Source organism: Esox lucius, chromosome 1 (assembly GCF_011004845.1).
Source record: "Esox lucius isolate fEsoLuc1 chromosome 1, fEsoLuc1.pri, whole genome shotgun sequence".
In the NCBI taxonomy this organism is placed as follows: domain Eukaryota; kingdom Metazoa; phylum Chordata; class Actinopteri; order Esociformes; family Esocidae; genus Esox; species Esox lucius.
Window position 1 is genome coordinate 391,483 of NC_047569.1, and position 26,760 is coordinate 418,242.

At 39.9% G+C, this 26,760-nt stretch overlaps 1 protein-coding gene across 4 annotated transcripts in view; it reads right to left on the reverse strand.

Annotated features, from left to right (window-relative positions):
* masp1 (mannan-binding lectin serine peptidase 1) overlaps positions 1 to 26,760 on the reverse strand; it is a 128,442-nt gene that overhangs the window by 23,515 nt on the left and 78,167 nt on the right. For 3 of the 4 annotated variants that reach the window (XM_020044832.2, XM_013132739.3, XM_013132741.3), the window contains exons 6-7: positions 1,655 to 1,802; positions 694 to 812 (exon numbers count right to left, since the gene is read on the reverse strand). In XM_020044832.2, the coding sequence (XP_019900391.2) occupies positions 694 to 812; positions 1,655 to 1,802 (267 nt within the window). Of the gene's footprint in view, positions 1 to 693; positions 813 to 1,654; positions 1,820 to 26,760 lie in introns of all 4 variants that reach the window. The other variant, XM_034293850.1, reaches the window with a different exon arrangement.

Consider the following 26,760-nt stretch of genomic DNA (forward strand, 5'->3'; position numbering starts at 1 on the left):
CACCTCATGGGGGACCTCAATGCATGTCATCCTAAATGCCAGTAATGTGAATGGTTAGTTAGATGAAGATGGTTTATAGCGATTAATTTAGGTAGCCAATTCAAACAGTAAGTCAGCTTATATGGGCAGTCTATTGTAACGTGATTCTTGTCACAAGTCACAATGCCAAACATTCATAATGAACAGGTTAGTTGGATAGCTAGCTAGTGATAATGTTAACGCTAACTGCATACAGTAACTTGATCTGGGGTTTAACATAGTATACAGCACAGGTGATAATCTTTACCTGTTCAGCTAGCAATAGATGTCAATGTTGCGGCCAGACAGACTTTCTATTTAAATCTGACTATAATATCCAGATTATATGTGACTAAAAGTAGACTAAAAGTAAGATGGCTCAAAATTACAAAAGTTTGACCAAAACAAATACATTTGACAAATGACTAAGACAATGACAAATGTAAAACATGTGTTTAGTGTATGATTCTGCATTGTCTGACTGCAACATCTCAAACATGCACAATAATATCATTAAGATAAGGATTTATAAACTTCTATTAACTTAGGAAACTGTGTAGGTGGCAGATGGTCATCTGTTCATAAAAATAAAATGTTATGTTATAGTGGAGAACGAGACTGTAACAAGAGTTCAATCGATAGTATCTTTAGTCCCAACCGGTCTCCCAGTCTCACCTGTATCAGTCTGTATCCTGGCTCACAGGACACCAGGACGTGGTCTTTGAAGGAGTACTGGATCTGAACTGGATCCAGCTGGCCATTTAGGGGTTTTACAGGGGCTGGGCACAGACTCCCTCCAAATAAACAAACAGGGTAAATGGTACAAGATTAGACCATGAAACAGTACACTTTGTTTTGCTTATTGCTGTTATATTACTGTTCAAAACTTATTTCAGAGCCTGCAACTATTTTATTTTGGTTATTATAGCCTTAACTATTATTGCGTCTGTAATAGTAATGACATTTAAATGAAATAATCTGCATTTTCAACTTGATTTGCAGTCATCTTCCAACCAGGGTATCTGGAAAGGCAGAGAGTTTTGTCAAGGTTGCTAGAATGAGTTAGAAGACCCTTTAACAAAAAAGGTGTTGCAGGAGGAACCACAAAAAAATTAAAAATCCATGTCAGTAGAAATTCAAGGTGCCAGTTAAAGGTACCAGTTCAAGGTGTTTAAAGTGATGTTGGACTTACAGTTTTGTTTAATGGCAGTTGGGTCACAGAAAGCTGTTGTTAAATTTTCGATAATTTACTAGCAACTTGTCACTGTAAGTCAGTTATCGTCATATTTACTGTCAGCCTAGATAAAAGGGTCTAAATGACTAAAATGTCAAATGTATAGATCCATCCTTATAGCCAATAGTATATCTGTGTACATCTGGTGATATGGGAGAATTATTCAGGGCTCCTTGAGCTGTCCTTGATTTAACTGTGCCACTACTAGTGTACCCTAGCCAATAACCTTTTATTCATATCATCTAATAATGGCACCACTTGAAATTTGCTGAATGGCACTGTGGTCCTGTGGTTAGATGACATAACATATTTAGTTAATCAAAGGGTAAGAGTAATTTTGAAGTGTACATTTAGAACTGTGCTCGTTCTTTGTTGGAATGCCAGGATATTACATTGACCCACCATAGGAGGTGTAAGACATCTTCCAACCAATGTTCTCTCCAGAGTTATCACTGTGAAAGAACATTTGCACCTTGTTGCTCTCTGTCTGGATCCTGCCTGGTGACCGGTCCCCACAAAATGGACCATACTCATTCGTCCCCGCCTGGATCTGTAGATCAAACACATCTGTTCATTGTTATCATCATCATTATCATCATGCACATCATTATCAATCTTTGAAAAGTTCTTCATAGAATCCTATATCAATGGCTTCATAAACCTTCTAAGTCTTTAAAATGAACTATTCAGGACAATAAATGTCATAAGGGCCTTTTTAGAGGGCAAACCTCTTGCTTTACAGACCACATGAGGCATGCAAGTCATATCATGCTCACATGTAATGTGATGTGTACTTCCAATTGGAATCCAGACACTGAGGATATCCAACATGTGTGTTCAGAATGAATAACATGGTAGGCAAGATTCACCAGCGTGAAAACAAAACAAAATAAATCTAGAACATGCTCCGCCAAAGGGCGGATTGTAAGACCCAGCACCATCCCCATATGGCACATGAGTAGGAACAAATCAGATATAACTGGGTAAACCAGTGGGAGTAATCACATATCCCCTATAAACCAGGTGGCGGTGATCAATGTGAGGATGATGCCTGAAAACAACACATGCCCAAAAAATTAAAGAAACAGCTGACTTGGCATAAGCCATGTGATATTATGATTTTCTTTATAACACCGCACAATTCATAGGACATCATATACATTGGGTGCCCATTGGCCATAAGCAACCATATAGGAATGTGTTTTCCGCATATGATATACTGTAGGGAGGCTAAGCGAAAGAAAAGACACTGAAAAGACACTTCTCCCAAGCAAGTTTATTTATATAGCACAATTCATACATAGAAGCAATTCAATGAGCTTGTTTCTATGTTTTTATATTTAAAATAAAAATAAATAAAAAAATGAAATAGAATTAAAACAGTCAGATTGTTACAATTCTCAAACTCAACTGTCTCCAGGGGGGACTGCATGAACTTCAACACCCCGGTATCTCAATCCTGGCATTCCAGCGCTAGGATGAACCAGTCAGTCACTTAGTGAGATAATCTTTGCATCAATGTCTTACTTGGCTCTCTCCAGGGGGACATTTGTGCCATGTCAGTACATGCCTCTAGGTTGTAGGACATTTCGACATGTATTCATATAACCATTTTTCAGGAACAGTAGCACTACAATCTTCTTTTAGCCACGTTACTTTGATTGTGACACACGTCTGTATGATATCAGAGGATTATTAGGTATTAGGGCCATGTCCTCCAGCCTAGACAAAGAAGGGTGTCAGTTCTCTGTTCCTTAGGAATGTGGTCCTTGGGGGGAGTAAGGTCCGTTGGCCCCTTTAGGTAAACATTATGGCAGGAAGGACAAGGTGGGGGGACAGCCCGCCCTTTGGGTAAAACCTATGTGAGACAAGACAGATGGGCAACAACTTACCACACCCCTTTTCTATGTAATATATACTGTTGAATGACCTGTATCGAGTCAGAGACTCCTCGGACGATGATGTTTGTAAGCATTTGACGTGTCTCTTTTATTTGCAAATAATTAATAAACTGTTAATTGTGCCAAGATAATTTTGTCTCTGTTTCTTACTCCTTTAAGAGTGTCGATCAATGGAATTGCCATCTTATTTTGGGAGCTCGTTCTTGGTTCCTTAACCTGGTGTCTCTAATCATATCCTAGCTGGTTATCCGTGCACGGCCGGAGACTAGGTCTCTGGAGCCCGATTCCCCCCTCGCTCGTGGACTGGCTGCGAAAGGGGTGAGCGCGAGGGCGCCCAGCTTATATGATTTTTGGGATTCATCAGTACAGGTACCCAGGCTTAAATTAAGTACTGAGGAGGTTAGAGCGCAATACAGTTGGATCACAAGGGTTAAAATCTGCAGTTGAGGTTAGACTTTTTGAGAGATTGGATTTCTTTAGACCTGCAGTAAAGGTTAGACCTTTCAAAATCTGTAGCAAAAGCTGGGCTTTTTGAGGGATTGTCTCTTTCGTTCTACAGTAAGGTTGGACCTTTTAAAATTATATTTACTGGGTAACTAGGGATCATGGGTGAGTGCGGCAGTATGCCGTTGATCGTACCTCGTAGTTACGTGGGCCGTAACGGAACCAACTAAAACAATGAATAAAATAATTAATTAATGCCTGAGGTTTATGGTGTTTGGACATGTGGACAAATGTTTCTTTGAGGGTTTTCCGGTGCCTGGCGTTTTCATTCGGTGACGGATGCATGGCCTGCTGGGCAGTTGGTCGTGGTAAGGTATGGAAGTTGCAGAGGGCGTAATGTGAAGTTGTTTGGATGGCGTAGGCTACGGTGTGTAGACAGTGGTTACTGCTGGCACCCGTGGGAAAGTTGTGTGGGGTGTATTGATGTGTGTTGTAGTCCTTTTCGTTCAGGTTAGCTGGCTCGTTTCCCTCTGACCGCCCTCACCCTCCCGCGGAGTTCCTCCGGGCCGATCGCTGGGACTTCCCTACAATCGGCGTAGCCAACCCCGCCAGAGGCCACAATGGCCCGCGATTGGTTTTCACTCTATGGACGCTCCATGGACCTTTTTGTTGTGACAATGGTGGTGTTCGCTCCGCTTTGGAAGTGTTGAGCGTGTCTACACGGGTCAAGAAAATGTCCAAAAGTGGGGAGTATTACACATCCGATCCGTAATCTCCAGTGTTTGCAGCGACTGAAAACAAAGAAGACTATAGACCCGCTAAGTTTAAATTTATGAAGCTACCACTAGACATTTGACTGGACATTGGATTTGGGAAGATACCAGTGGGAATAAAGACAACGACTGTTTAGATGTATTGTTCCCGCAAGCATAGAGACAGTTTCGGCTTCTCTTTGGCCTTGCCGTGAGCGATCCGACGGGAACACGCAGGAACGCTGAACTGTTTCAGTAAGTCAGGATGTTGGTTTTGAGAAAGTGTGGTTTGAGAATGGTAAAAGTGGTTCTTTGACGGGTGACTATGTATAGCTCCCATGTTTAATTAATTGTTAGAGAATGCATTTTGTTCCATGTCCGAACAGCCTCTGTCGCATTCCTATTTTCCCAGTTAAGATCTAAAATAAGTTGGACTGCGGTAATTAGATTGCGAGATGGAGTACAGTTTGCTCCTGTATAAAATGTTTTTTGGATAATTGAAATGTCGATACCTGGTTATGGTCGACCTAGTACATGCGTTTCCATTTTGGTATTCCCTGTGCACGAGGGATCCGATTGGCTGCATTGAGTATTCCTTGATAGAATATTTGATGTTTATCGAGGTTGGTGTTAATTTGAAAGTTTTTGTGGTGGCTGGCACACGTGGAGGTGTTCGCCTGCTAACTTAGGTTTGAATACAAAAATAATATCCTGAATTTAATAAATGGGATAGATTGGAAATTGGTATAATGATGCTTCTCTAATTTGGTAAAATTTGGTCTTGTATTGAGGGGTTAAAACAGTGTTCTCTCTCCTTGTATGGAGTAGAAAGTCTTTAATTTTAAGATAACACGCTGTTTTCCATAAAGACTGGATTCGCAGCCAATATAGTCATAGCCTGCAAAAGAGCGTAAAATGGCCACGGCCTGTTTATTCCCCGAATGCATACACCCCTAATATTAGATGTCCTATTTAAAATGATCAATTGGGTTTGGTTAATTAATGTAGTTTCACTTAGTTTGTATTTACAATGATACCTGGGATAATGCTTGTGTTTTCAAACCTACGCCTGATGCTTGTTGTTGGCGTTTAACATTTTCGCCGGTAACACTTTATTTTCAGGTCCCTTAATAAAACATTAATAAACAGTCGTAAAGAGTTAACATTCAACTAATTAAACCTTGTTCCTACATTTATTAATGTTAATAAGCAGTCTTTGAACAGTCAGTTATGAGTTTATAAAAACTAACTTAAAGGATTTAGTAAAGATTTATACATGCATTAGTAAAATGTTTGATAACAGTATGTTCACAATTTGTAAATAATTACTAATGTCCTACAAACATTTATAAATAATTTACAATGGATTATTTTTTTAACTCATAAGATTATTCATATGGTATTTGATAAGGGTTTATTCATGGTTTGAATCACCCTTTATATGCATATTTACAAAAGTATTTATAGTAATGTCCCTAACGGTCTACTTCCCATTAATTCATCTTTAATCCTACATTTATAAATGTCAATAAGCAGTCACTGAACGGTCAATTATTAGTTTATAAGCACTAATTTTAATTAATAAACCTTCATTAATAAGGTGGATGTCCACAGTATATTCACATGTGTTTTATTACTAATGCTGTACTAACATATATCATTTATAAAGGAGTTATTTCTTAAGTCATAACACTGTTTATAAGCACATTTAAAAAAGTATTTATATAGGTCATGAATTGTAGATTTATTAATTGTTAACGAGTGCATTTATAAATGTGAATATGCATATACTAATAACTCAGTTGATGATTAATATAGATATTTTTAAACCATTTATGAATTATTAATAATCTATTTTTCAGCCCCTAATCTAAAGTGTGGACTATATATACTTTGTAGAGTTATTAGAGTTTTGACGGTGAGGTGACAGACAGCCCTGTCATCTCCCATTTTTCTTTTCATCCACAAACACATCCCAGACTTGTCAGGTGTCTTGTCTTTGATTATCACTCACACCAGGTCCCAATCCGGTCATCAGTATGTGTTGAAATTTTGCTCCTCTGCTCCCCTAATTTGTCGGTTCCTTGTCTCCGTTTGTGCTCATGTACAGGTGCTGGTCATATAATTAGAATATCATCAAAAGGTTGATTTATGTCAGTAATTCCATTCAAAAAGTGAAACTTGTATATTATATTCATTCATTACACACAGACTGATATATTTCAAATGTGTATTTCTTTTAATTGTGATGATTATAACTGACAACTAATGAAAATCACAAATTCATTTTCTTTCAAAAATTTGAATATTACTTAAGACCAATACAAAAAAAGGATTTTTAGAAATGTTGGCCAACTGAAAAGTATGAACACGAAAAGTATGAGCATGTACAGCACTCAATACTTAGTTGGGGCTCCTTTTGCCTGAATTATTGCAGCAATGCGGCGTGACATGGAGTCGATCAGTCTGTGGCACTGCTCAGGTGTTATGAGAGCCCATGTTGCTCTGATAGTGGCCTTCTGCTCTTCTGCATTGTTGGGTCTGGCGTATCGCATCTTCCTCTTCACAATAACCCATAGATTTTCTATAAGGTTAAGGTCAGGCAAGTTTGCTGGCAAATTTGCTGGCCAATTCTCTTGAAAAGTAGTCAGTGACCTAGCAATGAGTAAATAGTTGGCACAGTGGGTGTGCCTATTTGATTAACTGAATTCAAGAGAAAGGTAGTTGAACCCTGTGTTGGGCGCAGCGCAGATTTCTTATGTGAACAGCCATTAAGAGAAATTAGAGGGCAGATTAACAGCACTTGCAATTTAATGTATGGATGTTGTTCCCTCTAGAGAATAAAACATTTATTGCTGGCAGACTGGTCTGATCTTTGGGTCATCGGTTTGTTGAAATGAAACAATGCAGAGGTTATACATCGTTTACACTTGTTTTATTTAGAGGTTTAGCTAGCATTGCAAAGACATATCTACCATTTATAGTGGTCCATGCAATCACTGTGTTTCAACTTCATTTTGTGGTGGCATGAGTTACATTTCATTTTTCTTTGTAGTATTTTTTTCTTCTGCAGCCATTTGATGAGTTTCAGATGTTTCCTTCTGGATTTCCTACCTTCAATTAGAATCCTCCATTCGGTCGCTAAACCAGGCATTTTAACATGGTGCACATTCACCCCGCCAGAATTTACACTCTAACACGGAAGTTGTTCATGGGCTACATTCAGCCAATTGCTCAATGGTGTGCTCAGATCTGATCTAGAATCAGTGCAATCTTCAAAATAATCATGCAAACCACTTGGGAAATGGAAGACATACTGATTTCGGATAAAAAATGCTTTTCATTAATTCGTTTCCCCACTAAAATTCTTGTTTATATTTTGACCAGTGTACCTCCCTTTAGGTGAATTAAATAATATATATAAAAATGTCCAAAAATGAAAAGATCAATGTAACTATGACGTGGGGGAACTTTACAATTGAGATAAAAATTGTCCATGCACGCTGTGCATGCTCATTTTTCAGTGGTTTAACTTTATCACCCTTACAGTTGGCAAAAAATTACAGATATGCCAGTTACTCGATCGGGCAAAGTACGAGCTCCTACATGTAAAGGCAAGAAGAGAGAACACGAAAACGTCAAAGTTAATGAAGTCGACTGCGCATCCACTGAGGAATATGGTAAGTAGCAAGCGAACTAACGTCAGCCTAGCTCTTTAAAGGTTAACAATAATTTGTTAACTAGTTTGGCCTAACAAGTGACGTTGTGGTTAAAGTTGGTAGACCGGGCGAACATTTTGTTAATGAAAAGCCTTAATGTTAATGTTAGCCTGCCCTCTAGTACAACTGGCCCTAACCCCAAGGGAGTTGATACTGGCGGAGAGGGTTAGGGATGGCTAGGGCTGTGTAATTTGGTGGTAGCAAACCTAGCTAGTTAAGCATAGGTACAGTACAGTAGAGTACATGCCAGTTGTTAGGGATGGCCACTGTTAGTCGAGTATTCAAGTACATGTGTACAAAATTGTTTTAGTTTACAGTATGCATTTTTTGTGGTTGAAATATCCCTGAACTTGATTTTTCCATATACTATTAAAATTGCAATCTAGATTTTTACAAACAACAACATACCTTGACATTAAAACAATGACTGTTTACAACATTGTTGTTAGTGTTACAATATGGCATGAGCTCCACACGTGTTTGTCATGCCAATTACACGCAATGTTCTGTGAATATGATGAGTAGTGGCGTCTAGTCATTTAGCTGAGTTTTGCATGTCTACCACACTGATTCCTCCATATGTGCTATATATAACATTTCTCACACAAATGTCATATATTCACTCACCTAAAGGATTATTAGGAACACCATACTAATACTGTGTTTGACCCCCTTTCGCCTTCAGAACTGCCTTAATTCTACATGGCATTGATTCAACAAGGTGCTGAAAGCATTCTTTAGAAATGTTGGCCCATATTGATAGGATAGCATCTTGCAGTTGGAGATTTGTGGGATGCACATCCAGGGCACAAAGCTCCCATTCCACCGCATCAATCAATCAAATTTATTTATAAAGCACTTTTTACAACAGCAGTTGTCACAAAGTGCTTTACAGAGACACCCGGCCTTAAACCCCAAGGAGCAAACAACAGTAGTGTTGAATTTCAGTGGCTAGGACAAACTCCCTAAGGTCGAATTTTAGGAAGAAACCTAGAGAGGACCCAGGCTCAGAGGGGTGACCAGTCCTCTTCTGGCTGTGCCGGGTGAGATATTAAGAGTCCAATTGGAATAATAAATACATTTCTCTGGGCTAAATCCAGAGTCTATTTGATTTTAGACTAGGTCAGAAGTATGACCAGGTGGACAAGGACAGGGACAGCAACGGGCCCCCCAAACCAGGTAATCCGCAGGTGTGGACCAGGACCTCATCTCCTCCTAAAATTTAAAACTGGAGGAGACTGAGAAAAGTTAGTAGTACATCCCTCATATCCCCCAGCACAATAATATAGCAGCGTAACACCTTGGAACTGAGACGGGGGGGGTCCGGTGACACTGTGGCCCTACCCGGGGGAGGCCCCGGACAGGGCCCAACAGGCAGGAAATCAATCCACCCACATTGCCAGGCATCAACCAAAGGGACACCCACCAACCACAACACCCCTGAATGAGAGCAGAGTATTGCTAGCAGCATACAGCCTAATTGCACAAGTGCGCAACAGAGAGTCAACAACAAGCCAGTGACTCTTCCCCCGAAAGGCATTGGAGGGAGGGCATCCCAGCGGCGACGAGAGCCCACCTGGCAAGACAGCAAGGGTGGACAGTATCAAGCCTACTGGTCACCTTCACACCCACGGGCCAGGCTACACCTAATTATAAACCGTGCTGTAGAGATGAGTTTTTAGTAGACACTTGAAAGTTTGCACTGAGTTTGCATTTCTAACCTTAATTGGCAGATCATTCCACAGGAGTGGAGCTCTATGAGAAAAGGCCCTGCCACCAACTGTTTGTTTAGAAATTCTAGGTACAATTAAAAGGCCTGCATCTTGCGATCTAAGGTTACGTGTAGGTATGTATGGCTGGATCATTTCAGCAAGGTAAGTAGGAGCAAGTCCATGTATTGATTTATAGGTTAAGAGTAAAACCTTAAAATCAGCCCTAACCCTAACAGGCAGCCAATGTTAGGACACCAGGACAGGAGTAATGTGTTCAAATGTTTTTGTTCTTGTTAGGATTCTAGCAGCCGTGTGCAGCACTAATTGAAGTTTTTTTATTAATTTGTCTGGATAACCAGAGAGAAGAGCATTGCAGTAATCTAATCTAGAAGTAACGAAAGCATGGATTCATTTTTCTGCATCAGTTTTTGATAGAAAGTTTCAAATTTTTGCAATGTTTCGAAGATGAAAATAAGCAACTCTTGAGACATATTTTATATGTTCTTCAAAGGAGAGGTCAGGGTCAAGGGTAACGCCAAGGTTTTTTACAGTTTTTTGGGATACGACCATGCAGCCGTCTAGGTTCACAGCGAGATCTGCTAACAACCCTCTTTTTTTTTGGGTCCTAAAAGGAGCATTTCTGTTTTATTTGAGTTTAAGAGCAAGAAATTATCTGTCATCCATTTCCTAATATCTGAAACGCATGCTTCCAAAATAGCTAATTTTGGGGCTTCTCCATGCTTCATTGAAATATATAACTGTGTCATCAGCATAACAGTGAAAGTTAATATTGTGATTTTGGATTACATCGCCCAGAGGGAGCATATATAGTGAGAACAATAATGGGCCCAGAACCGAGACTTGAGGAACTCCAAAGCATACCTTTGACTTGTCAGAGGATATGCCATCCACACTAACAAACTGATATCTTTCACATAAACACGATTTAAACCAGCCTAGAACATGTCCACGTAGCCCAATATGGGTTTCCAGTCTCTCTAAGAGAAGGGAGTGATCAATAGTGTCAAAAGCAGCACTAAGATCAAGAAGCAACAGGACGGATGCGGAACCTTTGTCTGAGGCCATTAGAAGGTCATTTGTTACCTTCACGAGTGCAGTCTCAGTACTATGATGGGATCTAAAACCGGACTGGATTTCATAAATGTTTTTGTCTTTAGGAAGTTGTTGGGAAACACATTTTTCTAAGATTTTTGAGAGGAACAGGAGGTTCGATATTGGCCTATAATTGTTTAATATGTCGGGATCTAGATTAGATTTTTTTAGAAGAGGCTTAATTTCCGCCATTTTTTGTGAGTTTGGTACGCATCTGGAGGAAAGGGAGCAATTTATTATGTTCAGCATTGGCTGACCTAGCACAGGAAATAACTCCTTAAGTAATTTTGTAGGAATCGGATCTAGCTGAGAGTTTGTGGGTTAAGAACTCATTACAAATTTTGTAAATGTGTCGAGCGATACGGTATCAAAGAATTCAAGTGTTCCCATTGACACCTGGTCAGGGAGGTTCAGGAAATTTTTTGGACAACTGAGATTTTGAGGACCATAACTATTTAAGGAGTGAGTTATTTGTTTTCTAATGGTGACGATCTTTTCATCAAAGTAGTTCATGTATTCATTACAACTAAAGTGAAGACCCACTTCACTTGCTAAGCTGTGCTTTTTTGTTAACTTTGCAACTGTATCAAAGAGAAATTTTGGATTGTTTTTGTTCGCCTCAATCAGGTTGGAGAAATAAGCTGATCGAGCAGACTTGAGTGATTTTCGGTATTGTAGTGTACTGTCTATCCAGGCTAGTCTAAATACTTCCAAATTGGTGGAGCGCCACTTTCGCTCCAATTTTCTGGAGGCTTGCTTAAGTGCTCTAGTAATGTCTGTGTACCAGGGAGCAAGTTTCTTGTTGTGTATTTCTTTCGTTTTTAGTGGTGCAACTGTGTCTAATGTATTTCGCAGTATTGAGTTTAGATCCTCGATTTGATCGTTTACAGATTTATTTACTCTTTAGATACTCTATTGGGTTGAGATCTGGTGACTGTGGGGGCCATTTCAGTACAGTGAACTCCTTGTCATGTTCAAGAAACCAATTTGAAATGATTAGAGCTTTGTGACATGGTGCATTATCCTGCTGGAAGTAGCCATCAGAGGATGGGTACATGGTGGTCATAAAGGGATGGACATGGTCAGAAACAATGCTCAGATAGGCCGTGGCATTTAAACGATGCCCAATTGGCACTAAGGGGCCTAAAGTGTGCCAAGAAAACATCCCCCACACCATTACACCACCACCACCAGCCTGCACAGTGGTAACAAGGCATGATGGATCCATGTTCTCATTCTGTTTACGCCAAATTCTGACTCTACCATCTGAATGTCTCAACAGAAATCCAGACTCATCAGACCAGGCAACATTCTTCCAGTCTTCAACTGTCCAATTTTGGTGAGCTCGTGCAAATTGTAGCCTCTTTTTCCTATTTGTAGTGGAGATGAGTGGTACCCGGTGGGGTCTTCTGCTGTTGTAGCCCATCCGCCTCAAGGTTGTGCGTGTTGTGGCTTCACAAATGCTTTGCTGCATACCTCGGTTGTAACGAGTGGTTATTTCAGTCAAAGTTGCTGTTCTATCAGCTTGAATCAGTCGGCCCATTCTCCTCTGATCTCTAGCATCAACAAGGCATTTTCGCCCACAGGACTGCCGCATACTGGATGTTTTTCACTTTTCACACCATTCTTTGTAAACCCTAGAAATGGTTGTGCGTGAAAATCCCAGTAACTGAGCAGATTGTGAAATACTCAGAGTCCCGTCTGAGCAATCAAAATGTAGCAAGTACTTTTTGGTGTCACTGTCAGGGGAAATGTATAGGAGTAAAAAAGTGGTTCAGGGTTTATTTTTCAAATGCACAAAACAACACAGCATCATCCTGCACACTGACATTCTTGTGACATGGCGTCCGACAACTACATACTAAGAATTAAGATAAAAAATATATTAGCAAAAATATAGCCAAAAAAATACATAACTGTAGACTAGCTGAGGTTTAAAAAGAATACTGTAAACTGGCAGCAATCTGGGTAGTAGTATTGAACATTATAGATATGGCAAGTATGGCCAATAATATACATAATGTAATTTGGTAGAATTACTTAATATTATGGATACATACGAGTGCAATTAGCTTATGAATGGTGGCATAGCACACTACTACTACACAAGTGTATATCTACCTTACGTCAACAATGTTGCTGCATGTAACCGAAAATACATTATCATTCATCTTAGTTTGTAACTGACACGTTTCATTTTCATTTATCATTTCAGATTCTGAAATGGCTCCTACAGCCAATATGAAGTCAAAGAAATGGTGCGGAAAGGTCACAATGGGGACCAAAGATAGGGACACCCTTAAAGCCAGACTCAGTGTAAATTGAGTGTAAATTCAGAAGTCTATATCAGTTTGTGCATGAATGTATTTGTTTGGTTAAGGTGACACAAACCCAGCAGAGGACGTAACACTAAGAACAAAATTGCATATATAATGTAACTACTAAATTAATTCCCTAATCAAATATTAACTAGCAGCACTTCGCCATTTGGGCAGTATTTATGGATATCAGCAGTATCGGATTGTATGTAGTGTTATTAAGTAGTGTTATGATAATGCCGTGTTACAAGCATAATGTCTTTCACAAACTGGTGCTTGATTGTTTGTTTCTTTATTTAAATGTTTTATTTGTACTAGCAAAAATCAAAGGCAGAATGACATTGCCTTGCTCCTCATCCTCCTCCTCATCTTCCACCTCATCCTCCTCTGAAGACGAGAAGTAGAAAAAACAAAACAAGGACAAAAAAAAGAAAAGGAGAACAAAGTGAAAGAAGGCTAAGAAAGAACATAAGGGAACATTCCGCCATAGAGGTAAATTAAACAACATTTAGGCTATAGAAATATGTACATGTGCTTGTTAAAGCACAACTCTAGATTTCTCGGTCTTATTAGGTGTGGCTTCAAAGCAATTTACAGTAGTGATGCATGGGTCAGTGGTTCGCACACATACGCAATTGCTAATGACCTATCTACAACAGCCTGCACAATCTTAGGCACAACCGACCCTAACACGCAAGTATAGAATGATGCTGAAGCGTACACTTGCTACACTTGTCACATCATTTTCGAATGCTCTGAGAAAAGAAATCACTTGAACTGACAATTGTTGGATAGAGAAAAACTAGAGGCCACCTACAGTGCCCTCAGAAAAGCAGATGTACAGTAAAATAGAACTAGATTAATCGCTAGAACAACAATGACTAGCTACTAGTCACAAATTATGTTTGGGCTGGTGAGAAGGGGAGAGTTGTGCCCTGAGATGAGTAAGTCATATAGAGCCAAGTGTCCATGTCTATTTATCTTGGGAGACGGGAAGTAGAATGGCTTGTTCTAATTGAAGCAGGCTATACATGTTTCTTTCAAGACAGCAGAACTTACCAATAGTGTTTGTTTAGAGCAAAGTCAAAAAGTTGAACACACAACAACACATTTTTTGATAGTCTTATTTTATTTATTCCCCTTGCTCAAGTGTTTAAACGATCCAAGCTATTAACGCCAAACAAACTTTAACATCTTCAGACCATCCTTTCTTATTAGATAATCAATCCATCTCAAGCTAGCAAGTACACCAAATTGTCTTGGGGACTTTTAATTATCTTGTTTCTTCATCTGCAATGTTTGACAAATATATTATTTTAATGAATGTATTGTAACTTTCATAAAACTGTGAGATGCTGACTGTTGGTTAGCTGTATGATTGGTTAGCTGTATGATGCAGATTGTATTTAGGAGAATTTAAGAAAATAATTTGATTGGTTGTGTAGTCAATCTGTATAAGTTATTTCAGTGGAGCACTGCATACTGTACTAATTTTACCTCATGCATTTCAGCGCGACATCCTGAAGAAGTGATTACCAGATACAAAAAAGTACTGAAACATGTTCAAAGAAGGAAAACCATGACTGCAGCTTTTCAGAAGGAGGCTGTTGACCGAAACACTATTGTCGTCAACTCTCCAATTGCTGAACTGGCAATTGCTGCACCAAGCCTGTTCATGGACTTAAGGAAAACACACATTCACAATGACAAACTTAGTGGTTTTGCAAGCAGGTGCAAGTATGTAGTTGAGAATCATGAGAGTGTGAAGGACAACATTACAGTCTTGAAGAAAACAGTGAAACTTCTTCCCATAAAAAAGGGCAAGTGAATTGTTATTGAGATTTTGTTGAGTGACCTTGGTTAAGAATTGTATGAGTTAAAGTTCTATAAATGTCAGTAGAACATTTTGGGGTTCTCTCTGTGAGACACTGGAAAGAGCTCAATTTCATACTCCTCACGTTCTCTGTCCTCATTTTGTTCTCAAAACCCATTGGAGGAGAATATCAGATGGGGAGGCACTTTGGTTCTCATCCAATGGGTTTTAAAATGAGAAAAGAGAGAGAACGCAGAGAGTACGCAATTGAGATCTTTCCACAGTTCAAGTAGGATTATTGAACGATCAATGGATGTTCAAAGCACCAACCTAAGATATTGTAGGTCAGACAGTCCTAGGTTAACACATTCTGTTAGTTGACTTTATAGTTTATAAAGTGGTTTATGTGCATATTCTGGAGATGCTGTGTTTTGCATTAAAACATGTTCTTATACTTTCTTGTGTGATGTATTTCGTGGCCATTTGGATATTAATAAGTCAAGGATTTATGTTAACAAAGTATATATAGTCCACACTTTAGATTAGGGGCTGCAAAATAGATTATTAATAATTCATAAATGGTGTAAAAATATCTATATTAATCATCAACTGAGGTATTAGTATATGCATACTCACATTTATAAATGCACTCATTAACAATTAATAAATCTACAATTCATGACCTATATAAATACTTCTATAAATGTGCTTATAAAGCTTACAAACAGTGTTATGACTAAATAAATAACTCCTTTATAAATGATATATGTTAGTAGGTGTTGGGGAAGTTTCTGAAGCCTGATGCATTCTTACTGATTAAAGGACTTGAGTCCCATTGTTTAGATAGGTAAAGGAATGTGGGGGAGCTGGTATTTACATAGGGGGCATCTATTGTCTGTCCAGATGCTGTAAGAACTCTTAGAATTGAAGAAGTTACTTATGCCGGGAAGGAGAGCTGTCCTTTGTATGAAGCATAGGTAAACACAACAGTAAACATTATGGCAGGAAGGATAAGTTGGGGGAAGATAGCATATGACTTGTGTGATAGAACAAAGGTGTTTGATTGACATGAGACAGATGGCAGCATCTTACCACACCCCTTTTTCTATGTGATATATATGGTTGAATGAGCTACATTGAGTCAGAGACTCCTCAGACGATTATGTGTGTGTAAGCTGTTGACGCGTCTCTCATATGCTTATAATAGTTAATAAAACTGTTAGAATGTACAAAGAGAACTTTGTCTCTGTGTCCCTTACTCCGAGTGTCGATACATGGAATTTCCATCACATAGGGCATTAGTAATAAAACACGTGAACATACTGTGGACATCCACCTTATTAATGAAGGTTTATTAATTAAAATGTGTGCTTTTATACTAATAATTTACCATTCAGTGACTGCTTACTGACATTTATAAATGTAGGATTAAAGATGAATTAATGGGAAGTAGACCAAATATTAAGTAGGGGTGAGAGTCAGGGCGCCCGGCTTACATGATTTTCGGGATTCATCCGTACAGGTACCCGGGCTTAAATTTTGAACTCAGGTGGTAAGAGCACAATACAGTCGGACTTTGGTTAAAACTGTTAACAGCACGGTGGGTGGACCACGGTATAAAACACCAGTGTAAGGAATATCTTGTGAAAGGGCTGACGAGTTTATTAATGCATGCATGGGCATGTTAAATGAAGTACCAGGGTGAAAGGTAGCGGCATTGGTTGCCCCATTTGGGTTCGCTCTGGATCCGGCGTTTTCGCCACACTTAGGTTTGATGGGTGATTGCAGCAGTAAATCTTTGGCGGTCTCTTGTCTTTATGATGGACCGCCAAGGATTGTCTCTGATGTATATGATGTTTGGCCATGTGAACAAATGTAGGATTAGGTTTTCCGGTTAATGGCATTTTCATTCAGCGACGGATGCGTGGCCTGCCAGGCAGATTGGAGGAATATGGACGAGGTAACGTATGGGAGTTGCAGAAGGTGTAATATTAAGTAGTTTGGAAGGCGTAGGATACGGTATGTAGAAAGTGCTGACTGATGGAAGCTTTGGGAAAGTTTGTGCGGGGTTTGTTGATCTCTGTGTTGTAGTTGTTTTTGCTCAGGTTGGATGGATCCTCCCTCTGACCGCCCCCACCATCCCGCGGTGTTCCGCCTGGCCAATTGCTGGGAGTTTTGCATCATCCCACCCTGCCCGGCGACACTGCATTGGTGGAGAACATTTCCCTATAATCGACGTAGCCAACCCCACTAGTTACAGAGATAGCCCCTGACGAGTTTAGCTCCACGTTGGACGTGTTGAGAGAGTCTACGCGGGTCAAGGAAAAATGCAAAAGGGGGGAGAGGTACACACCAGATCCGTAATCTATGTTGGCCAGTCCGGTGTTTACGACGACTAGGAGATTTACAGACCCAGGGTTGAGGAAGAGACTATGCTAACCGCTACGTTTAAATTTATGAAGCTACTGCTAGTCATTCGACTGGACATTGGATTTGGGAATATCCCTTGGTAGCCTATGGGGCTTTCGGCCGGATTTCACTAGTGGGACATTTTGGGTCCTAGATACATTTCTGTAACAGATACAACCTATTATGATGTATCCTTTTAATAGCAACCCCTCTGGCTACAATAAAAACACATAAAAACAGACTTCTGGGTCACTATTTATAAAACTCATCTGTTTGAAAGGCAAAAAAATTGTTTTCGGGAAAACATTTCTACCATTCAGCATCAAGATTTTTTTTTTAAAGCATTATGAGATTTTGTGTCAATGGTATTTCCTCATACTTTCATGCCTTTACTATCAAATTACACTGTAATTGGGTTGAAAATAATGAAATAATTATATAATAGAAGGTAAAAAATATAGGCACCCCCAAAAAATGTGGTTCTTCTACCTAGAAATAAAACATTATGAAATAAATAAGATTGAATGTAAAAAACCCACTTTTTGCATGTAATGACTCAAAACACTAGATCGCTAGTTACGTTTGGACTTAGAACTCAGAAAAATTACCAACTTCTTCCCAAAACCTCAAGAACATCCCCATACTATTTTGACTAAATATTAATTTTTATATCTTATATATATTACAAACGATGTATTATGGTTCAAAACATCATATATAGTGATGTACACGCTTGTAATATTCATAGTCATGTACAAATGAGCCTTTCTAAGATGCATAGGCAATGTCGTTGCCTGGTGAAAGGTTCTCATAGCAACCCAAACTATACAACTATACAACCCATATTATACACGGAAAACCCCAATTATACACGGAACGCTTCAGGAAAGTGGCTACAAATAATATACCATTGGAATCGGACGATTATGGCGAATCAATTTTTCTAAATATTTATGCAAATGAGCACTGGTTAAACCAGTGGGAATCAAGACGATGGCTGTTTTTTTAGTGTTCCCGCAAGAATAGAGTAATTTCCGGCTGCCTCTCTGGCCTTGCCGCGAGGAACCCAATGGGACACTAAACCGCCTGAGGGAGGGGTGCTGATGGTCAGAGGAAACGGACCAGAGAGCATCAACCGGTGAGATCATTCCTTAACACAACCCTGGTTTTTCTCTGACATATTTAGAGTATATAGGATTTATACAATGTGGTTGGTTTTGTATGTCAGGATTGATGGATTTGTGGAAGTAGATTGATGGTTTTGAGAGAATATTTTTTTAATTTTATTAATCGGTTGTAGTAACTGTAGTGAAGAAAAGGTTGTTGTTGTTCCGTGTCTTGATACCACTGGTATCACTCATGCTCTTAACCTATTGTGGGGCAATTCGTGCTGGATTTTATGCAGCTCTCTGTTTCTGTGCAACAGTCTGTGCAAATTGCGAGAAAGATGTCTGGTTTGTTTTTCGACAGTAGGGGCATTGAGTCCCTATGTCTCCTCGTAAGGCCTGTATTGTATGTTGGAGAGATTCGGTCCCTGTGGGTTAGCAGTGAGACGTCCTCGGATTGAATTCCGGCGACACAGGTCAAGCTCTATGTCCACCAATTTAAGAGACTGTAGAATGGAGTAGGGATTGCTCCTGTCAAATGCCAAAGTTGTTGGTCAGCTTAGAGTTAATTAAGATGTATATGTGTGTGCCGATTGTGCTTGTTCTGTATGAGATCGTGACCCAAGTCCCGGGTATTTGTCAATATCTGGTTGTGGTCGACACCTAGTAAACACATTTTTCCATTTTGGCATCCCCTGTGCACGAGGGATCCGATTGGCAGCATTGTGTATTCCTTGGTGGAATATTTGTATATTTGATCGGGATTGTTGTTAACCTGCCTTCGCCAGGTTTTGCTTTGTTGGGTATACAATTGGGTGAACGCATTCATTGCATCGTTAATGTGATTCTTTGGCAGGGCCCATTGACTTTTGCCTAAATGCGGTCTCTGCGGAATTGACACTTGTCTTCTAGTGTTGTGCTGGTAGCTGGCCCTCATGGAGGTATTCTCCTGATAATTTAGGTTTCCATACAAGAATACTGTCCTAAATTTAATTAGAGGGATAGATTGGAAATTGGTAGAATGATGCTCTTCTAATTTGATAAAATACGATCTTGTGGTTTTGTTATGAGGGTTAAAAGGTTGTGTTTCTCTCTCCTTGTATGGAGTAGCATGCAGAACCACATGGCGATAGTTTTTAACTTTAAGAAAACATGCTGTTTATTCACCAAATAGCCAAAGCCCGTAAAATTACACATCCTATTTTAAATGTTGAATTGGGTTTGGTTAAGTAATGTAGTTTCACTTTGTTTGTATTTACAATGATGTCTAGGATGGCCTCTCTTAACCTTTCCCATTAAATCAAAGTGGCCTATTCCTAAAGGTTAAATTTGAGTGTTCTGACTGGTTTCACCTTGATTGGAGTGATTTCCCCAACATGAGTATATTCATCTCATCTTCATCCGCTTATCCGGTATCGGGTCGTGGGGGCAGCAGCTCTAGCAGGGGACCCCAAACTTCCCTTTCCCGATCCACATTTGCCAGCTTTGACTGGGGGATCTCGAGTCATTCCCAGGCCAGTGTCGAAATATAATCTCTCCAACCAGTCCTGGGCCTACCCCGAGGTCTCCTCCCAGCTGGACATGCCTGGAACACCTCCCTAGGGAGACATCCTGGGGGTATCCTTACCAGATGCACGAACCACCTCAACTGGCTCCTTTCGATGCAAAGGAGCAGCGGCTCTACTTAAGAGTTCCTTACAGATGATTGAGCTTCTCACCCTCTCGACGGAAGAAGCCAGCCACCCTTCTGAGAAAACCCATTTCAGCCGCTTGTACTCATGACTATAGGTGAAGGTAGGAAGGAAAATTGACTGGTATATAGAGAGCTTTGCCTTCCGGCTCAGCTCTCTTTTCGTCACAACTGTGCGGTAAAGCGAATGCAATACCGCACCCGCTGCTCAGATTCTCCGGCTCCATTGTCCCCTCACTCGCGAACAAGACACGGAGAGACTTGAACTCCTTACTTGGGGTAACGCCTCATTCCCTCCTTCTGAAAACCATGGCCTCAGATTTAGAGGTGCTAATCCTCATCCCAACTGCTTTGCACGCGGCTGCAAACCGGTCCAGTGAGTACTGAAGGTCACAGAAAAGCAGCGATTTTCAGTTTTGGGTTAATCAAACGTTAAGTGCAAGCTAAATATGTTTTCCTCTAAATAGCTTTCATGTCGAAATGTATGGTTTTGAAACATACTTGTAGTAAGGGTAAAGACCTAAAGTCATCCCCCATTGTTCATAACTAGAACAATCTTGATGTCGATGTGTGAGCTATGCATGAAAGTATCGATTTTGGCTGACCGCTACTATTTGCAATACCATAGACACGCCTCTACGTTGGGAAAATTCCCTAAACTTTAGGAGGTTAATTGAATCATGATGTTTATGTTGTCACAACTTAGTTTGGCCATTGCCTGTGGAAATGCACATTTTGATATGCTACTTTGGAGGTTTCACTGGGTGAGACAAATTTCTCTATGGGTTATGTGGTTTATTATTCCTCCACACGAGCGACTGCGTGGCACATTTGTTGTTTGTGGATGTTTTATCATTTTCAAATTTGTTTATGATGGATATTCATTGAGCATGAAAGTAATTGAATTAAGCTTGACACAATGTATGAGAGTACTAACTATCTCTGTATGGAGGACACTAGGTAGAAAATGTGATGTATGGAAATGGAAAATGAACTTCGACATTTTATGGAAACTTGTCTGAATAGGGTGTAAGCTTCACTCTAATGATGATCCACAAGTTCCAAGACTGATCTATTGTCTTCATTGTTTGGAGTTGACGGAACCATACCCAGTGGATGAAAGAGTGACTGTTGAACCACATTAATCGTTGTTTTGTAGTTATACGTTCAACAGATCAGGACATCACAACCCCTTTTCTGATGATACATAACGTCACTGACTGGACACACAACTGAGTGTGTGAGTACCAGCAACATGTTCAAGAAATATTTCAACCACATGGGTCACATCTGTTCCAAATCTTCCTGACCACTCACATGGCAGAACGATGCCAGGGTCAGATCACTTGGCTTCACATTCCATTTCCAGATGAATCATTGAGAGAGTCCTGAATGACTCCACATACTACAGGCCAGAGTACCACAGGCCAGTTAACTGGAAAGGTCACATGGTCCCATCACAGTGGAAGACACAGTTGTGGTGTTAATCTTGAATTAGTGAAGTTTTGGAAACTCACTATTCCACTACACACCTAAACTGACTTGTTAGGACAACCAGGCAATTTGCTGGGTCCACATCCCACTGAATGCAATAACTGATATTGGAACTTTACATCTCTGATGCAAGACAGAAGACTGAAGACTATAACTACAGGACATTTGATGAGAATCTAGGGTCATTCCTAACAATCAATAGTTTTCCGAAAGTGACTGGTATTTTGATCTCTTATGTATGTATGTTAATTCCTCACAAGTATTGGTCATTGATACTTGTCTTTTTGTGAAGTTGCTTCATAGTCATGATTACAACAGCTATCCTGATATGTTTATTAGTGCCATATTCCTTTTCAAAGGTAGAAACTGTCACTAGTACATTCATTGGAGTTGAGTGATATGTTGGGTTGTTGGTATGATGTTAATGTATGACTCATGATATGGACAAGGGGGGACTTTGATTGTTTAAAGGGTTTATTGGGAATGAATTATGCATTTCATGTCATGTCATGTTCCCCATGTCATGTTAGGTCTGTTTCTGTTGGACACTGGTTAGACTGATAATAGCCTGGGACTTGATGTGTATGGTAAAGATCGATCACGATGGTCACTACGACTGCAGTGTCATACAGTGTTATGTGTCAGGGCAAGCTGTGTCCATTGAATCTTATTTTAATTTCATTTAAGGAATAATAAAGCCTCATAGGCCAGATCCTTTTTATTATTTTTCTTTATTGTTTTTTACAAAAGTGTTTGTACCTTTTCAGTTCATTAAGAATTGGACTGTACTTTTATTTAGCTAGTTTTATCAACATGTAATGATTAATTGTTACAAGGGGGGACTGATAGATATTGAGCATGAAAGTAATTGAATTAAGCTTGACACAATGTATGAGAGTACTAACTATCTCTGTATGGAGGACACTAGATAGGAAATGTGATGTCCCATTACTGATGGGTCCCAAACACCCTGTCCATACCAGCTGTTAGGAACTGTGTATGTGACTGTCATAGGACTCTTTGAATAGACCCTTGGGTCATAGGTTGGAATACACCATACAAGGGTATTTTGTAGGATAAACTATTTCTTATAATAGTCTGTGTAATGGTTGGCTATGAACACTGACCACCTCCTTTGTGTCCTGGTATAAATGACTGTGTTTACATTGTACATTCATTTTGTTCATGGATCACAAATAATGATTCTGCTTTCGGCATGGAGTCCTTTTGCGTTAACTCTGTCGTGAAAGCAAGGGGGGATTGCATTAAATGATTATGAAAAAGAGTTGAACTTAGAGTTCAAAGTGAATTAAATAGGTACAGTGGGGAGAACAAGTATTTGATACACTGCTGATTTAGCAGGTTTTCCCACTTACAAAGCATGTAGAAGTCTGTGATTTATCATAGGTACTCTTCAAATGTGAGTGATGGTATCTAAAACAAAAATCCAGAAAAACACATTGTATGATTTTTAAATAATTAATTTGCATTTTATTGCATGACATAAGTATTTGATCACCTACCAACCAGTAATTACCAACCAGAGTGTAATGTGTGTGAGCGGAGCCCCGCTCGGTTATCGAGAAGAATAGCTTTGTGCTGAGGGTATCCGCCATTTTATGTCAATTGTGAATCAATATGTACGTAGTTCATAATATATTTTGCGGTTTATAATGTGTTTCGAGCACTTTATTGACATTTGTGATAAATGTAGTTATGGTTTACCGTGCAAAAACTACTTTGTGCTTGACAGTCATATTGAATAATGAGTATATGTTTCAGTGAATTACAGTGTATGCTGTTGTGACATGAACAAGCCTTGTACCCTACAAAACTACCTATTTCCTGTAGATCTGTGTGTTTTGTAAAATGTGGTACTGTTGTAAAATGTGATTACACTAAAGTTTTCAGTGAGGAAACATCACCGTATCACTTTCGTGATTATATTTCTGCTTTTTCAGGGGCATAACACAAACACCTAGTTATTTTGATAGATGATAAAATTTATTTAAAAAAAACATTTACTTGAAATTGTCATGCCTTACATTAGTTAAAATAAATGCAAATAGTTTAGTCTATGGTGATATTGTCAGAAATGTTAGATTGTAGCTACCAATAGCATGGTAATGCTAAAGAATTACTGACTGAAAGGTGTACACAGCAGAAACAACAGTGTCAAGATAAAACAGCAGAGGAAACTGTTCTTAACACTTAGACAATAATCAACATTTTGCACTGGTAAATAACACTGATTAACATGTGCAGCTCGATTGGCATTCACCAGAGAACACCAGAATCGGGAGGTCCGCCACTGACGCCGTGGTAATCGTTATGCTGCCTACAACATCATCCAGCATGACCAGTTTGGCGGTGAGTCAGTGATAGTCTTGGGACGCATATCTTTGGAGGTTCACACAGACCTCCATGTGCTAGCCAACGGTACCCTGACTGCTGTTAGGCACCGGGATGAAATCCTCAGACCCGTCGTCAGACCTTACGCTGGTGCATTGGGCCCTGGATTTCTCCTGGGGCAGGACAATGACCAGCCTCATGTGGTCAGTATGTGTAGGCAGTTCCTAGATGACAAAGGCATTGACAGGCCCTCACTTTCCCCGGACCTGAATCAGAATGAGATCCTCTGAAACTTTATGTATCAATGCATCCAACGCCACCAAGTTGCGCCACAGACTGCAGGAGCTCACTGAGGCCCTGATCCAGGTCTGGGTGGAGAGCCCCCTGGAAACCATCTGCTGTCTCATGAGCATGCTCAGACATTGTCAGGACTGCATACAGGCACGTGGGTGCTATACACACTTCTGATGAGTTGCCGTGATGCACCAAATGATAGCACCAAATGCTCACTCTTGACCAATAAATCTGTAAGTGGGCGAGGTTATTTACACAATAATATTTTGGAAAAACAATGAATCGTATTATAATCCAACTAGCTAGACTTGTTCAGTACCTTGACAGGATATACCTTGTGCAAGCATATTCCGATTGAGCACAAGGGGGCAACATTGACCACAAGGGGGCAACATTGACCACAAGGGGGCAACACTGACCACAAGGGGGCAATTTAACTAATTAACAAGCTCATGCAAATCACTCTGTTTGACATAGAGAGAAAGAAATGGTGGATAGTACATTATCTCACAAGGAATATATTTGCCATTGGAACTCATTGACTCTGGCTCGATGGATTTTTGGCCATTTTGAATATGTAAAAAACACTTCGAAAACTTCTCCTATAGCTCAAAATGTATTCCAATCACAATGTAAATTTTCACTGTTATGCTGATGACACACAGTTATATATTTCAATGAAGCATGGAGAAGTCCCAAAATTAGCTACTTTGGAAGCATGCGTTTCAGATATTAGGAAGTGGATGACAGAGAATTTCTTGCTCTTAAACTCAAGGATAACAGAAATGCTTGTTTTAGGACCCAAAAAACAAAGAGCATTGTTAGCAGATCTCACTGTGAACCTCGACGGCTGCATGGTCGTATCCCAAAAAACTGTAAAAAAAACTTTACCCTTGACCCTGACCTCTCCTTTGAAGAACATAAAATATGTCTCAAGAGTTGCTTGTTTTCATCTTCGAAACATTGCAAAAATTAGAAACTTACTATCAAAAACTGATGCAGAAAAATGTATCCATGCTTTCGTTACTTCTAGACTAGATTACTGCAATGCTCTTCTCTCTGGTTATCCAGACAAATTAATAAATAAACTTCTAGCAGCACACGGCTGCTAGAACAAAAACATTTGAACACATTACTCCTGTCCTAGCGTCCTTACACTGGCTGCCTGTTGGGGTTAGGGCTGATTTTAAGGTTTTACTCATAACCTATAAATCAATACATGGACTTGCTCCTACTTACCTTGCTGAAATGATCCAGCCATACATACCTACACATAACCTACGATCGCAAGATGCAGGCCTTTTAATTTTATCTAGAATTTCTAAACAAACAGCTGGCGGCAGGGCCTTTTCCCATAGAGCTCCACTACTGTGGAATGATCTGTGTTACGCTGCAATATTATTGTGCTGGGGGATATGAGGAATGCACTTCTAACTTCTCAGTTTCCTCCAGCTTGAAATTTTAGGAGGAGATGAGGTCCTGGTTTGGGGGCCCGTTGCTGTCCTTGTCCACCTGGTCATACCTCTGAACTAGTCTAAAATCAAATAGCCTCTGGATTTAGCCCAGATACATTTATTAATTCGGCCTTCTTAGGGAGTTTTTCCTAGCCACTGAAATTCAACACTACTGTTGTTTGCTCCTTGGGGTTTAAGGCTCGATGTCTCTGTAAAGCACTTTGTGACAACTGCTGTTGTATAAAGGGCTTTATAAATAAAGTTTATTGATTGATTGATCTCCTATTAGGATAATGACATAATTCTTCTTGGTGCGTATGTTTTATCAACCACACATTATTGAGGTTCCCCACATTTGCAAGCTCACCATGTTTAAAAAATAATCTTGAAAAGAGGTATTTAAGTAAATTTTCTTCCAAAGGAACATATTGCAATTGGGACCCGTTAAGTTGGGCATAATGGTTTTTCAGAAACTCTAAATTTGTGAAAAATGCTTCAAATGCTGCTACTTCTAAAGCATCAAATGACAGATTTAAACCGTTTCACAAGTACATTTTAAAATATCACTGAAGGCCCTTCAGCCTGATTTCTTAATGCATATTATTTCAATATCCATCCATCCATCCATCCATCCATCCATCATCTTCCGCTTATCCGGGGCCGGGTCGCGGGGGCAGCAGTCTAAGCAGGGATGCCCAGACTTCCCTCTCCCCAGACACGTCCTCTAGCTCTTCCGGGGGGACACCGAGGCGTTCCCAGGCCAGCCGGGAGACATAGTCCCTCCAGCGTGTCCTAAGTCTTCCCCAGGGTCTCCTCCCGGTGGGACGGGACCGGAACACCTTCCCAGGAAGGCGTTCCGGAGGCAATCCGAAACAGATGCCCAAGCCACCTCAGCTGACCCCTCTCGATGTGGAGGAGCAGCGGCTCTACTCTGAGC